Here is a 14,577-nt window from a genome sequence, read left to right as displayed (position 1 = left end):
TCAGTGTCCTTCCCTTCAGCGTCCTTCCCTTCAACGTCCTTCACTTCCCTTCAGCGTCCTTCCTTTCAGCGTCCTTCCCTTCCCTTCAGCGTCCTTCCCTTCAGCGTCCTTCCCTTCAGTGTCCTTCCTTTCCCTTCAGCGTCCTTCCCTTCCCTTCAGTGTCCTTCCCTTCCCTTCAGTGTCCTTCCCTACAGTGTCCTTCCCTTCCCTTCAGCGTCTTTCCCTTCAGTGTCCTTCCCTTCCCTTCAGCGTCCTTCCCTTCAGCGTTCTTCCCTACAGTGTCCTTCCCTTCCCTTCAGCGTCCTTCCCTTCAGTGTCCTTCCCTTCAGTGTCCTTCCCTTCTGTGTCCTTCCCTTCCCTTCCCTTCAGCGTCCTTCCCTTCCCTTCAGCGTGCTTCCCTTCCCTTCAGCATCCTTCCCTTTAGCGTCCTTCCCTTCAGCGTCCTTCACTTCAGCGTCCTTCACTTCCCTTCAGCGTCCTTCCCTTCCCTTCCCTTCCCTTCCCTTCCCTTCCCTTCCCTTCCCTTCCCTTCAGCGTCCTTCCTTTCCCTTCAGCGCCCTTCCCTTCCCTTCAGCGTCCTTCCCTACAGTGTCCTTCCTTTCCCTTCAGTGTCCTTCCTTTCAGCGTCCTTCCCTTCCCTTCAGCGTCCTTCCCTTCAGTGTGCTTCCTTTCAGTGTCCTTCCCTTCAGCGTCCTTCCCTTCAACGTCCTTCACTTCCCTTCAGCGTCCTTCCTTTCAGCGTCCTTCCCTTCCCTTCAGCGTCCTTCCCTTCAGTGTCCTTCCCTTCCCTTCAGCGTCCTTCCCTTCAGCGTTCTTCCCTACAGTGTCCTTCCCTTCCCTTCAGTGTCCTTCCCTTCAGTGTCCTTCCCTTCCCTTCAGCGTCCTTCCCTTCATTGTCCTTCCCTTCCCTTCAGTGTCCTTCCCTTCAGCGTCCTTCCCTTCAGCGTCCTTCCCTTCAGCGTCCTTCCCTTCCCTTCAGTGTCCTTCCCTTCAGTGTCCTTCCCTTCAGCATCCTTCCCTTCAGCGTCCTTCCCTTCCCTTCAGTGTCCTTCCCTGCAGTGTCCTTCCTTTCAGCATCCTTCCCTTCCCTTCAGTGTCCTTCCCTTCCCTTCAGTGTCCTTCCCTTCAGCGTCCTTCCCTTCAGTGTCCTTCCCTTCCCTTCGGTGTCCTTCCCTTCAGTGTCCTTCCCTTCCCTTCAGCGTCCTTCCCTTTAGCGTCCTTCCCTTCCCTTCAGTGTCCTTCCCTTCCCTTCAGCGTCCTTCCCTTCAGCGTCCTTCCCTTCAGCGTCCCTCCCTTCCCTTCAGCATCCTTCACTTCCCTTCAGCGTCCTTCCTTTCAGCGTCCTTCCCTTCCCTTCAGCGTCCTTCCCTTCAGTGTCCTTCCTTTGCCTTCAGCTGTCTGTTTCACTGAACGTCCAGGAGGTGGCGACACAGCAGCCAATAGAACACGCCACCGTCCACCTTCACAGGTAGCAGTAATCCCCAGGTGAGTCCACACCTGGAGCTGCTCAGACAACGCTTTGTTCTCGAAGTGAAGGAAACAGAAATCCACACATACACAACAGATTGAGTGAAAAGAGTCAAAGAGAACAACCAGGAACCGGTTAGAGCCTGTGTGGAGGTCTGCATCTCTACAGCTGCTCACTGTTAGCATCATTATCATTAATATTAGCATTATCGTTATTAGTATCATTATTATTATTGCTGTTATTGTTATTGTCATGCTTTCAAACGTGGACCAGTGGATTGTGTTGAGTTGGTGGTTCGTTCGTTAACTTTCCAAATGCTTAAGATGAATTTTGTTGTCTTCGAGCCGTCACACAGTTCACTTTATTGATTATTGATTTCCTGTCAGGCGTAATCTGAATCCTGTGTCCTGCTGGGACCGCCACTCAAAGTTGGTGGTCCGAAAGGGTCCCAAGTCCCTTTCCTCCAGAGGCCGATGACGTGGTTCTTCAAGTCACAACGAACTTTGCGTTTCGTCTTCGTTCATTTAAAAAAAAATAAATAAAAAATCCATGTTCAAGTAAAAGTGACAGAATGAGACATCTGATGACCTCTTTCCACCAGAGTGACCTGATTGGCCTTCCCTTCAGTGTCCTTCCCTTCAGTGTCCTTCCCTTCAGTGTCCTTCCCTTCAGCGTCCTTCCCTTCAGTGTCCTTCCCTTCAGCGTCCTTTCCTTCAGTGTTCTTCCCTTCAGTGTCCTTCCCTTCAGTGTCCTTCCCTTCAGCGTCCTTTCCTTCAGTGTTCTTCCCTTCAGTGTCCTTCCCTTCCCTTCAGTGTCCTTCCCTTCCCTTCAGTGTCCTTCCCTTCCCTTCCCTTCAGCGTCCTTCCCTTCCCTTCAGCGTGCTTCCCTTCCCTTCAGCATCCTTCCCTTTAGCGTCCTTCCCTTCAGCGTCCTTCACTTCAGCGTCCTTCACTTCCCTTCAGCGTCCTTCCCTTCCCTTCCCTTCCCTTCCCTTCCCTTCCCTTCCCTTCCCTTCCCTTCAGCGTCCTTCCTTTCCCTTCAGCGTCCTTCCCTTCCCTTCAGCGTCCTTCCCTACAGTGTCCTTCCCTTCCCTTCAGTGTCCTTCCTTTCAGCGTCCTTCCCTTCCCTTCAGCGTCCTTCCCTTCAGTGTGCTTCCTTTCAGTGTCCTTCCCTTCAGCGTCCTTCCCTTCAACGTCCTTCACTTCCCTTCAGCGTCCTTCCTTTCAGCGTCCTTCCCTTCCCTTCAGCGTCCTTCCCTTCAGCGTCCTTCCCTTCAGTGTCCTTCCCTTCCCTTCAGTGTCCTTCCCTTCCCTTCAGTGTCCTTCCCTTCCCTTCAGTGTCCTTCCCTACAGTGTCCTTCCCTTCCCTTCAGCGTCTTTCCCTTCAGTGTCCTTCCCTTCCCTTCAGCGTCCTTCCCTTCAGCGTTCTTCCCTACAGTGTCCTTCCCTTCCCTTCAGCGTCCTTCCCTTCAGTGTCCTTCCCTTCAGTGTCCTTCCCTTCTGTGTCCTTCCCTTCCCTTCCCTTCAGCGTCCTTCCCTTCCCTTCAGCGTGCTTCCCTTCCCTTCAGCATCCTTCCCTTTAGCGTCCTTCCCTTCAGCGTCCTTCACTTCAGCGTCCTTCACTTCCCTTCAGCGTCCTTCCCTTCCCTTCCCTTCCCTTCCCTTCCCTTCCCTTCCCTTCCCTTCAGCGTCCTTCCTTTCCCTTCAGCGCCCTTCCCTTCCCTTCAGCGTCCTTCCCTACAGTGTCCTTCCTTTCCCTTCAGTGTCCTTCCTTTCAGCGTCCTTCCCTTCCCTTCAGCGTCCTTCCCTTCAGTGTGCTTCCTTTCAGTGTCCTTCCCTTCAGCGTCCTTCCCTTCCCTTCAGCGTCCTTCCCTTCAACGTCCTTCACTTCCCTTCAGCGTCCTTCCTTTCAGCGTCCTTCCCTTCCCTTCAGCGTCCTTCCCTTCAGTGTCCTTCCCTTCCCTTCAGCGTCCTTCCCTTCAGCGTTCTTCCCTACAGTGTCCTTCCCTTCCCTTCAGTGTCCTTCCCTTCAGTGTCCTTCCCTTCCCTTCAGCGTCCTTCCCTTCATTGTCCTTCCCTTCCCTTCAGTGTCCTTCCCTTCAGCGTCCTTCCCTTCAGCGTCCTTCCCTTCAGCGTCCTTCCCTTCCCTTCAGTGTCCTTCCCTTCAGTGTCCTTCCCTTCAGCATCCTTCCCTTCAGCGTCCTTCCCTTCCCTTCAGTGTCCTTCCCTGCAGTGTCCTTCCTTTCAGCATCCTTCCCTTCCCTTCAGTGTCCTTCCCTTCAGCGTCCTTCCCTTCCCTTCAGTGTCCTTCCCTTCCCTTCAGTGTCCTTCCCTTCAGCGTCCTTCCCTTCAGTGTCCTTCCCTTCCCTTCGGTGTCCTTCCCTTCAGTGTCCTTCCCTTCCCTTCAGCGTCCTTCCCTTCAGCGTCCTTCCCTTCCCTTCAGTGTCCTTCCCTTCCCTTCAGCGTCCTTCCCTTCAGCGTCCTTCCCTTCAGCGTCCCTCCCTTCCCTTCAGCGTCCTTCACTTCCCTTCAGCGTCCTTCCTTTCAGCGTCCTTCCCTTCCCTTCAGCGTCCTTCCCTTCAGTGTCCTTCCTTTGCCTTCAGCGTCCTTCCCTTCCCTTCAGTGTCCTTCCCTTCAGCGTCCTTCCCTACAGTGTCCTTCCCTTCCCTTCGGTGTCCTTCCCTTCCCTTCAGTGTGCTTCCCTTCAGTGTCCTTCCCTTCAGCGTCCTTCCCTTCAGTGTCCTTCCCTTCCCTTCAGCGTCCTTCACTTCAGCGTCCTTCCCTTCAGTGTCCTTCCCTTCAGCGTCCTTCCCTTCAGTGTCCTTCCCTTCCCTTCAGCGTCCTTCCCTTCAGTGTCCTTCCCTTCAGCGTCCTTCTCTTCAGTGTCCTTCCCTTCCCTTCAGCGTCCTTCCCTTCAGTGTCCTTCCCTTCCCTTCAGCGTCCTTCCCTTCAGCGTCCTTCCCTTCCCTTCAGCGTCCTTCCTTCGACCATCGTCTGGTTTCAGAAGAGACAGTTTGAACGTGGTTGGTTTCGTGTTTGTTGATTTAAAATTTGAACCAATGCTAGTTCCACGTCAGTCCCCTCCCTCTCCGCTGCACTCATGCCCTCATGCGTCTGTGTGGCTGCCGTGACAACCAGTAGCGTTAGCCTTGGCATCGGAAACAAGCTAACTCTGCCAAGCCACTACATCACAGTTGCTTACATACCGTATGTGCTGCAAGTGTTACTGTAACAATCACCACATTAGCTTCATGGTTATTTGTTGTCTTTGCCGTATGTGCTGTCGTTGGCGGCGGTATGGGCAGTTTCTCCTTTGCAGGTAGCTGTTGCTCCGCCATAGCTTTCATTAGCCTCCTGACGCCGCTAACAGAGCTGTTTGACTGAGCGGTAGCCGGCAGCATGAGCGGAGGGAGGGGGCGGTTTGCAGCGTGTGTGAGTAGTGATTGACAGATGTCAGACACTCCCTCAGACGCCCCTCTGACTCTGATTGGTTATTTTGTGTCGGGCGCAGTGGATTCTTACAAATGGCAGTGGGAGCAGTAGGTGGGACCAATGGAGCCGTTTTTTTTTCCCCCAGATTACATGTTTCATGTGCTGCCGTCTGAGCAGAGGGACAGTTTTAGCAAATATGACCAAAAAGTACTTTCATACAAGTTACCGACTGCAGCTTTAGAGCTGAATTCCAAATGATCTCAAAGCTGTTGACTCTGAACTTGTCAGCGTTTGGACCATCAGTTCACGGGGCATGCAGGTCCAGCAGAGCTGATTCCAGACCAGCCGTCCATTTCTGATCTGAGGTCTGTTACCTGACATTAACATCCAGCTGACACTGAAACAGGAAGCTGTTCAGTTTCCATCCGCACACATTCTGAGAGACCGTTCACATGAAACACAGAACAAATCCAGAAAGAAGGGAATCGAACTGCATTGTGTGTGTGTGTGTGTGTGTGTGTGTGTGTGTGTGTGTGTGTGTGTGTGTGTGATGGATGGAGGTGTGAATTGTGTCATGACATTAACCCGCTGTGTTTTAGCCCAGTTTTCTCTCTCTCTCTCTCTTACTCACACTCACACACACACACACACACACACACACACACACACACACACACACACACACACACACACACACACACACACACACACACACCTTGTTCCCACAGTGACCCAGATCAGGAAATGAGAACATCAGGTCACCTTTGGGCTTCATCGCCTCTCTGACACACATACACACACACACACACACACACACACACACACACACACACACACACACTGGTCCGTGTGTATGTGTGCTGCGACCTGATTGGATGTCACAGCATGTCACCGTGATAAATGACACCAATGGAGCAGGACGGCAGAGAAGTCGACCAATCAGAGCGAGAGAGAGACACTTCACTCATCAGAGAAGAAATGAGAGAATTCTTCTTCTGATTTCACAGCGAGTGATGACATGACAGGAAGTCACATGACAGGATGTCATGTGATCACTTTGTTCAACAGACTGAATGTTTGTTTGTTCACATTATTCAGTTTCCACGGGATGTTAAAGAGCAGCTGATTGGATGTCTGCTTGTCTGTGTTGTTTCTGATCTGTTTGTTGACAAACTGACCTCAGATCAGAGCAGACAGTTCTCAGTTGATGCAGACGCCATGTTTGTTTGAAACGCAGCGATTTACTGTTAGCAGTGTTAGCATTGTAGCTAAGATGACTGAGTTTGGTACAGCCCCACCAAGAGGATGTCTAGAGGACTATCCGTGACTTTGTAGCTTCAAGCTTTGGTGTCGTCAGTCGCTAACCTGCGCTAGCTTCCTTGGTTCTCCCTGAAGACACTGAAGGACCAAACAGGAAGTGACTGTTTCCTCTGAATGATCCAAATAAATTCAGGAATCATGAAATGACCCTAAAAATCATGACGTCACAGTTAATATCTGCTGAGGTTTGTGTGTTTTTACCTCCCAGCTTCACTAAACTGTTTTTAAAGTTGGACGATAAAACTGACATTAAAGACGAGTTTCATGTGAGATGAAGCTCAAAATAAAAAAGTGCTGAATATTTAATATTCAGGAGAAAATTAAGAACGAATAAGTAAATAATAACAAGATAAAAACAAAACAAACTTTGTCTTTGATGTTTGGCTGAAAAATCGGCTTCCTGTTGGAGCTGCTGATGGGCGGAGCGCCGAGGCCTCGTTAGCCACTCGTTAACATCTCGTTAGCATCTTCAGAATCATCCAGATACATATTCATCAGTCCAGCTGTCCATCAACACACACACACACACACACACACACACACACACACACACACACACACACACACACACACACACACACACACACACACACACACACACACACACACGCTAATTAACAACACTCATTAGTGTTGTTGATGCTAATTTAAAGGCTTATTAAGTCCAACTGTCCATCAAAGTGTTGAACATGTTTCTATCAACAACAACAACAAACACAGTTTGATCTCTTAACGAGCTTAACGACTCCTGAACAACAGCAGCCCCTTAACGAGATCAACAAACACTAATTAGTACAAACACGCCATTATCTCTCTCACACACACACACACACACACACACACACACACACACACACACACACACACACACACTGTCAGACTGATGTTTGTTGTGTTCATTCAGCAAACAGAACAGGAAGTGAAACTGTTCTTCTGTGGTTTTGATGTCAAACGAGGTGTGAGAGGTCTTTACCTCACTGACAGCTGGAGGTTTTGCTCAGCTCGTCGATCAAAGACGACGTCCAAATGAAATCAATGACACTGTGTTCGTTTACCGTCCTCAAAGTGGGGACGCAGAGAAGACGCAGGAAAGACTCTGAAGACGCAGGAAAGACTGAAGACGCAGGAAAGACTGAAGATGCGGGAGAGACTGAAGACGCAGGAAAGACTCTGAAGACGCAGGAGAGACTGAAGACGCAGGAAAGACTGAAGACGCGGGAGAGACTGAAGACGCGGGAGAGACTGAAGACGCAGGAAAGACTCTGAAGACGCAGGAAAGACTCTGAAGACGCGGGAGAGACTGAAGACGCAGGAAAGACTGAAGACGCGGGAGAGACTGAAGACGCGGGAGAGACTGAAGACGCGGGAAAGAGACTGAAGACGCAGGAGAGACTGAAGACGCAGGAAAGACTCTGAAGACGCAGGAGAGACTGAAGACGCAGGAAAGACTCTGAAGACGCAGGAAAGACTCTGAAGACGCAGGACTAACGAACATCTCCAAAGTCGGAGTCTGTGACGGATTCGTCAGGACGCCGTCAGAAAGGTCAACGATCTCATCTTATCTTATCTTAACTTAAGTTAATTCGTCAATCAGCTGTCAGTTAACACAAACCTCAAATAGCAACAAGAACATTAAAACCCCCCCAAAACATTTTTGTCATTTTGATGTTTATTTGGGATTCATGTCACATTTCTAAGAAACCAAAATCACAACCTAATCAATAACATGAGACGTTACAAACTAATCAATAACATCAGACCGATTTATTGTTGAATTTTAAATTGTTGATCTTTAGCGACCTTTGACCTCCATCTGTTTACACTTAAATGTTTCTCATACCAATAATAACAATAATAACACACTAGCATTAAACTAATAATCACTTCACGGATCAATATGTGAATGTTCTGTGTTGTTGAATATTGATCGGCAGCAGAGATGTCATCAGTATTTCGGTCGCTTCACGTCCACCCTGAAACACAAACACATGTTTACAGACCGCTTCCTGTTTACCCGTTTCAGTCGTACACCACCGTGGCCGAGCAGATGATTGACAGCAGAACTCACCCGTCAGCCTCCATCTTCTTCCTCTTCTCAATGATCTGAAACAGACAGAAACCTCAATGCCGACTTTACAGACTGTTTACTCTTTGTTTACCATCTGTTTGCTGTTTGTTTACCATCTGTTTGCTCTTTGTTTACTGTCTGTTGACAGACTGTTTACTCTTTGTTTACCATCTGTTTACAGTTTGTTTACCATCTGTTTGCTGTCTCTTTACCATCTGTTTACTGTTTGTTTACCGTCTGTTGACAGACTGTTTACTCTTTGTTTACATCTGTTGACAGACTGTTTACTCTTTGTTTACAGTTTGTTTACCATCTGTTTACAGTTTGTTTACCATCTGTTTACTGTTTGTTTACCATCTGTTTAGTTTGTTTACCATCTGTTTACTGTTTGTTTACCGTCTGTTGACAGACTGTTTACTGTTTGTTTACCATCTGTTTAGTTTGTTTACCATCTGTTGACAGACTGTTTACTGTTTGTTTACCATCTGTTTACTGTTTGTTTACCGTCTGTTTACTGTTTGTTTACCATCTGTTGACAGGCTGTTTACTGTTTGTTTACCATCTGTTTACTGTTTGTTTACCGTCTGTTTACTGTTTGTTTACCATCTGTTGACAGGCTGTTTACTGTTTGTTTACCATCTGTTTACTGTTTGTTTACTGTCTGTTTACTGTTTACAGTCTGTTTACAGTCAGAGGTTAAAGATGGCGGCCGAGTCTCACCGCGCTGATCTTCTTCCACTGTCGGTCCAGTTCTGCCTTCTCATTGGTCTCTTTGAAGCGGCGGGTCTTTCTGCCTTCAGACATCTTGATGCCGTACTGGAAGGCGGCCCTGCAGGGACAAACTACATCGTCAACACGCTCCGGTGACATCACAAACCTCGACCGGCGTCTCCTTGAGGACTGAGCAGATTAAATGTTTGAAGCTCATCAGCTTCACATGACTGAAGCAAACGATGACGCGTTTCCGGCTTCTGATCAATCATGAAAGTTAACGATGGAAAAAAGTGATTATGAAGGAAAAACCTGTTGCTGATGAAGGAAGTTGTTTGTAGTGTTTCTGTTGTTCAGACCAAATATCAAAGAGTTTCATCAGTTCTCTTCACTCACAGGACGCGTTACGATCAGTCTGATCAGCTTCAGCTTTGGATCAATAACTCATATCCAATAAGACCATATCCAATACGAGATGTACCCTCTCACTGTATGCAGCAACAACAACCAAAGAGGAAGAAATGAACTGACAGGCTGCTTCCACCACACCCAGCGCCTGTCAGTCAGAGCTGAGGGACAACGAACACCTACTTTGGCAGCGCCTCCTTGTTGTTCATGTAGTCTGAATATTCCTCCTGAGTGTCGAAGTCCCACCGACCCAAAGGACCCTTCTTATTCCCCTGAAACACAGCAGACACAACATGCTTCCTGTGACACGACTCCTTCACATTAAAGGACCAGTCAGGACCCAGTGACCCTTTAAAGGACCAATCAGGACCCACAGTGACCCTTTAAAGGACCAATCAGGACCCACAGTGACCCTTTAAAGGGCCAATCAGGACCCAGTGACCCTTTAAAGGACCAATCAGGACCCAGTGACCCTTTAAAGGACCAATCAGGACCCACAGTGACCCTTTAAAGGACCAATCAGGACCCACAGTGACCCTTTAAAGGACCAATCAGGACCCACAGTGACCCTTTAAAGGGCCAATCAGGACCCACAGTGACCCTTTAAAGGGCCAATCAGGACCCAGTGACCCTTTAAAGGACCAATCAGGACCCAGTGACCCTTTAAAGGACCAATCAGGACCCACAGTGACCCTTTAAAGGACCAATCAGGACCCACAGTGACCCTTTAAAGGACCAATCAGGACCCACAGTGACCCTTTAAAGGGCCAATCAGGACCCACAGTGACCCTTTAAAGGGCCAATCAGGACCCAGTGACCCTTTAAAGGACCAATCAGGACCCAGTGACCCTTTAAAGGACCAATCAGGACCCACAGTGACCCCTTAAACCTTAAAGGACCAATCAGGACCCACAGTGACCCCTTAAACCTTAAAGGACCAATCAGGACCCACAGTGACCCTTTAAAGGACCAATCAGGACCCACAGTGACCCTTTAAAGGGCCTGCATGAGATAAACAAAGATTCTTTTTTTAACTGAATCATGTGAAGCTGCTCCAGCAGAGTCACAGAATAAATAATATTCAGAAGCAATAATAGATGTTTACTGATAAATAAACTGACAAACAAACAATTAGACGTTAAACCAGAGACTGTGTTTTGCAAGTACACAGCAGGTCTGTTGTTCACACAAACACAAAGCATGATGTTGCCATGAAAATAGTGAGTGACAGCTTGATCTCGGTTTTCTTTTTGTCTTCATCTGTTTACATGCAGTCAAACTGTCTCCATCAACACTCTCAACACTAATGAATTAGCTGCTAGCTGCTCCTGCTAGCTGCTCCTGCTAGCTGCTCCTGTTAGCTGCTCCTGTTAGCTGCTCCTGCTAGCTGCTCCTGCTAGCTGCTCCTGTTAGCTGCTCCTGCTAGCTGCTCCTGCTAGCAGTGTACTCTGGATGTACAGATGGCTCTAAGTGCATCGTCGGATCACTATGATACTGAGAGCAGTGAGGCATGCTGGGAGTTACCTGGTCCATCTTACTGTAGTCCACCTCCTCATCACTGTCTACCGCCAGGTCGTCCATCCTGCACACGCACACACGCACACACACACACACACACACACACACACACACACACACACACACACACACACACACACACACACACACAGAGTTTAAGTACCAATACATGTTTGACTGAGAGTTTTGATGTGTGTGTGTGTGTGTGTGTGTCTTACGTGGCAGGGTAACACTCTGCGTACGAGTTCGATCCTCCAAAGAAATCTCCCAGCTGTTCTTTACTGCCGTCTCTCCTCTGAGAACCAGTTCAACGGGCTAAGGAACAATACTGAAGCAATACTACCCACAGTACTGCTGTCCTGTGTACAGATACTCCCCACAGTACTGCTGTCCTGTGTACAGATACTCCCCACAGTACTGCTGTCCTGTGTACAGATACTGCACTTGTGTAACAGAAGGATATGGTTCCTGGCCCTGCCATTGGCTGCCTGCTGCTCCTGCAAACTTCTCATTGATCATCTTGATCTGCTCTCTGACTGATCCAGGACCTGATGGACAGATGGACGGACAGATGGACAGACAGTGAGCAGCTGAGAGCTTCTTCTGTGGTGACATCTTTATTCTGATCACACCTGCAGTGATTTACCTGTGTCCACCTCCATGACCTGCAGACAGAGACAGAGACAGAGTCAGTTTCAGACAATGATACATAAATACATGTCCGTCTGTCCATCCGTCTGTCCGTCCCACTGACCTGGTGCTCGTCTCCTCGTGGTTTCTCAAAGTAGCTGTGTCTCCTGCTCTTGCTCTCGTCCTCTCTGTCTCTCTCACGCTCTCTCTCTCTGTCCCTCTCTCGGTGTCTGTCTTTGTCTTTGGGAGGTTTAGAGGACGAGGTGGTGGACAGGATGTAGTCCCCAACGTCATCAAAGATGCTGAAAGACAGACGCGGACACAGATGAAGCCTCTGCCTTTTCCGTTAAGTTAGCTGAAACTCAGTGTGGTGAACTGACCTCAGATCAGCCTCAGGAGCCCTCTTCTCATCCAGTTTACCTGAAACACAAACACACTGACTGACGCTTCATCACATCCAACATGAATCCGTCTGACAGACATCAGATCAGATCAGATCAGATCAGATCAGATCAGATCAGATCAGATCAGATCAGATCAGAGCTACCTTTGTCCTTCTTCTTGATCTTCTTGTGACGTGTCCCCTGTCTCAGGTATGAAAGGATCTGAGTCAACTTCGAGATCACGATGTCGTTAGTGGTCAGAGTCGTCTGAGCCTACACACACACACACACACACACACACACACACACACACACACACACACACACACACACACACACACACACACACACACACAAGTAAAGATATTTGTCTTCAGAACATGAAGCCTGAGAGTCTGAGTCTGTGCTGCAGATGTTTGCTGTGATGCAGATGTTTGCGGTGCTGCAGATGTTTGCGGTGCTGCAGATGTTTGCTGTGATGCAGATGTTTGCTGTGATGCAGATGTTTGCGGTGATGCAGATGTTTGCGGTGATGCAGATGTTTGCGGTGCTGCAGATGTTTGCTGTGATGCAGATGTTTGAGGTGCTGCAGATGTTTGCTGTGATGCAGATGTTTGCGGTGATGCAGATGTTTGCTGTGATGCAGATGTTTGCGGTGATGCAGATGTTTGCTGTGATGCAGATGTTTGAGGTGATGCAGATGTTTGCTGTGATGCAGATGTTTGAGGTGCTGCAGATGTTTGCTGTGATGCAGATGTTTGCGGTGATGCAGATGTTTGCTGTGATGCAGATGTTTGCGGTGATGCAGATGTTTGCTGTGATGCAGATGTTTGAGGTGATGCAGATGTTTGCGGTGATGCAGATGTTTGCTGTGATGCAGATGTTTGAGGTGATGCAGATGTTTGCGGTGATGCAGATGTTTGCTGTGATGCAGATGTTTGCTGTGATGCAGATGTTTGAGGTGCTGCAGATGTTTGCTGTGATGCAGATGTTTGAGGTGATGCAGATGTTTGCTGTGATGCAGATGTTTGCTGTGATGCAGATGTTTGAGGTGCTGCAGATGTTTGCGGTGATGCAGATGTTTGCGGTGCTGCAGATGTTTGCGGTGATGCAGATGTTTGCGGTGATGCAGATGTTTGCGGTGATGCAGATGTTTGCGGTGATGCAGATGTTTGCTGTGATGCAGATGTTTGCTGTGATGCAGATGTTTGAGGTGCTGCAGATGTTTGCTGTGATGCAGATGTTTGAGGTGATGCAGATGTTTGCTGTGATGCAGATGTTTGCTGTGATGCAGATGTTTGAGGTGCTGCAGATGTTTGCGGTGATGCAGATGTTTGCGGTGCTGCAGATGTTTGCGGTGATGCAGATGTTTGCGGTGCTGCAGATGTTTGCGGTGATGCAGATGTTTGCGGTGATGCAGATGTTTGCTGTGATGCAGATGTTTGCGGTGATGCAGATGTTTGCGGTGATGCAGATGTTTGCGGTGATGCAGATGTTTGCGGTGCTGCAGATGTTTGCTGTGATGCAGATGTTTGAGGTGCTGCAGATGTTTGAGGTGCTGCAGATGTTTGCTGTGATGCAGATGTTTGCTGTGATGCAGATGTTTGCTGTGATGCAGATGTTTGAGGTGCTGCAGATGTTTGCAGTGATGCAGATGTTTGCGGTGCTGCAGATGTTTGCTGTGATGCAGATGTTTGAGGTGCTGCAGATGTTTGCAGTGATGCAGATGTTTGCGGTGATGCAGATGTTTGCGGTGATGCAGATGTTTGCGGTGATGCAGATGTTTGCTGCCATGCTTCAGTACCTCCATGCTGGGACAGTCGGCTTTGCTGCGGATCAGAGTTGTCGGGATGTCGGTGTCCGTGAACTCATCGTCCAGGTCGACCACATACGCCATCCTCCCTGGCAGGAAGAGCTCGTTCCTCTCCACCTGACCAGACCTGAACACCACACGGTAGATATTCCTACCTGTAAGGTGGGGGGGGGGGGGGATATCATCATCAGACCGAACTAAATGTGTCAGCTATGAGTATGAAAACGTGACCAGACTCACCGAGACGAGTCTTAAACTCAATCTTCTCCTCTGGCTCCATGTCCTTCCTGAAACACAGAGGTCAAAGGTCGGACAGACGAAGAGCTGACATCACTCAGGTGTCAGCCAGGTAATGGCCACGTGTGGGGCTGAACTGAGCAGCGCTGTGTTTCCATTGTTTTATCTGGTTACTGATTTTTTATTTGTTTGGTTCATTCATGCCTTTTTGAATATTGTTGATTTGTAAACAACGTGACGATGCATTGAATCTGGAGACAGAAATAAGGATCGACGCAGCCACTGCGACGATGTTTGTTAACTTCTCTCTCTCCTTTTCAAAACTGTCTTGTTTCTGTTTGAACAGCAGAGGGTGCAGTCATAGCATTCAAGAGGACAGACTCCCATCATCCAAAAACAAACCCAAGAAGAAAACGACGGATGAACGAGCCGATGATGAAAAACAGACTGACAATCCATCAACTTTCAGGGCTAATGTGAGGAAACATTTCAGTTTTCCTGTTTCAAGAACTGATGATGAAGAAAAAGAAACTGACAAACACGAAACAGCCTACAAACAACCGGATGACGCCGACGACACTACAGGAAAC

General features: G+C 48.6%; 1 protein-coding gene across 1 annotated transcript in view; it reads right to left on the bottom strand.

The window, feature by feature from the left end:
• Window positions 1-7,878: 7,878 nt before the first annotated feature.
• ik (IK cytokine) overlaps window positions 7,879-14,577 on the bottom strand; it is a 12,448-nt gene continuing 5,749 nt past the window's right edge. Inside the window, exons 8-20 of the mRNA XM_070983752.1 lie at window positions 13,991-14,037; window positions 13,742-13,905; window positions 12,102-12,210; window positions 11,935-11,974; window positions 11,679-11,856; window positions 11,571-11,589; window positions 11,378-11,472; window positions 11,143-11,219; window positions 10,931-10,988; window positions 9,590-9,678; window positions 9,008-9,116; window positions 8,288-8,322; window positions 7,879-8,192 (exon numbers count right to left, since the gene is read on the bottom strand). Of these exons, the coding sequence (XP_070839853.1) occupies window positions 8,165-8,192; window positions 8,288-8,322; window positions 9,008-9,116; window positions 9,590-9,678; window positions 10,931-10,988; window positions 11,143-11,219; window positions 11,378-11,472; window positions 11,571-11,589; window positions 11,679-11,856; window positions 11,935-11,974; window positions 12,102-12,210; window positions 13,742-13,905; window positions 13,991-14,037 (1,048 nt within the window). The 3' untranslated portion in view covers window positions 7,879-8,164. The remainder of the gene's footprint in view (window positions 8,193-8,287; window positions 8,323-9,007; window positions 9,117-9,589; window positions 9,679-10,930; window positions 10,989-11,142; window positions 11,220-11,377; window positions 11,473-11,570; window positions 11,590-11,678; window positions 11,857-11,934; window positions 11,975-12,101; window positions 12,211-13,741; window positions 13,906-13,990; window positions 14,038-14,577) is intronic.

This window comes from Chaetodon trifascialis, chromosome 16, assembly GCF_039877785.1.
Source record: "Chaetodon trifascialis isolate fChaTrf1 chromosome 16, fChaTrf1.hap1, whole genome shotgun sequence".
Classification (NCBI taxonomy): domain Eukaryota; kingdom Metazoa; phylum Chordata; class Actinopteri; order Chaetodontiformes; family Chaetodontidae; genus Chaetodon; species Chaetodon trifascialis.
The sequence above is the reverse complement of the archived record's forward strand: the minus strand, read 5'-3'. Positions and strand labels throughout refer to the sequence as shown.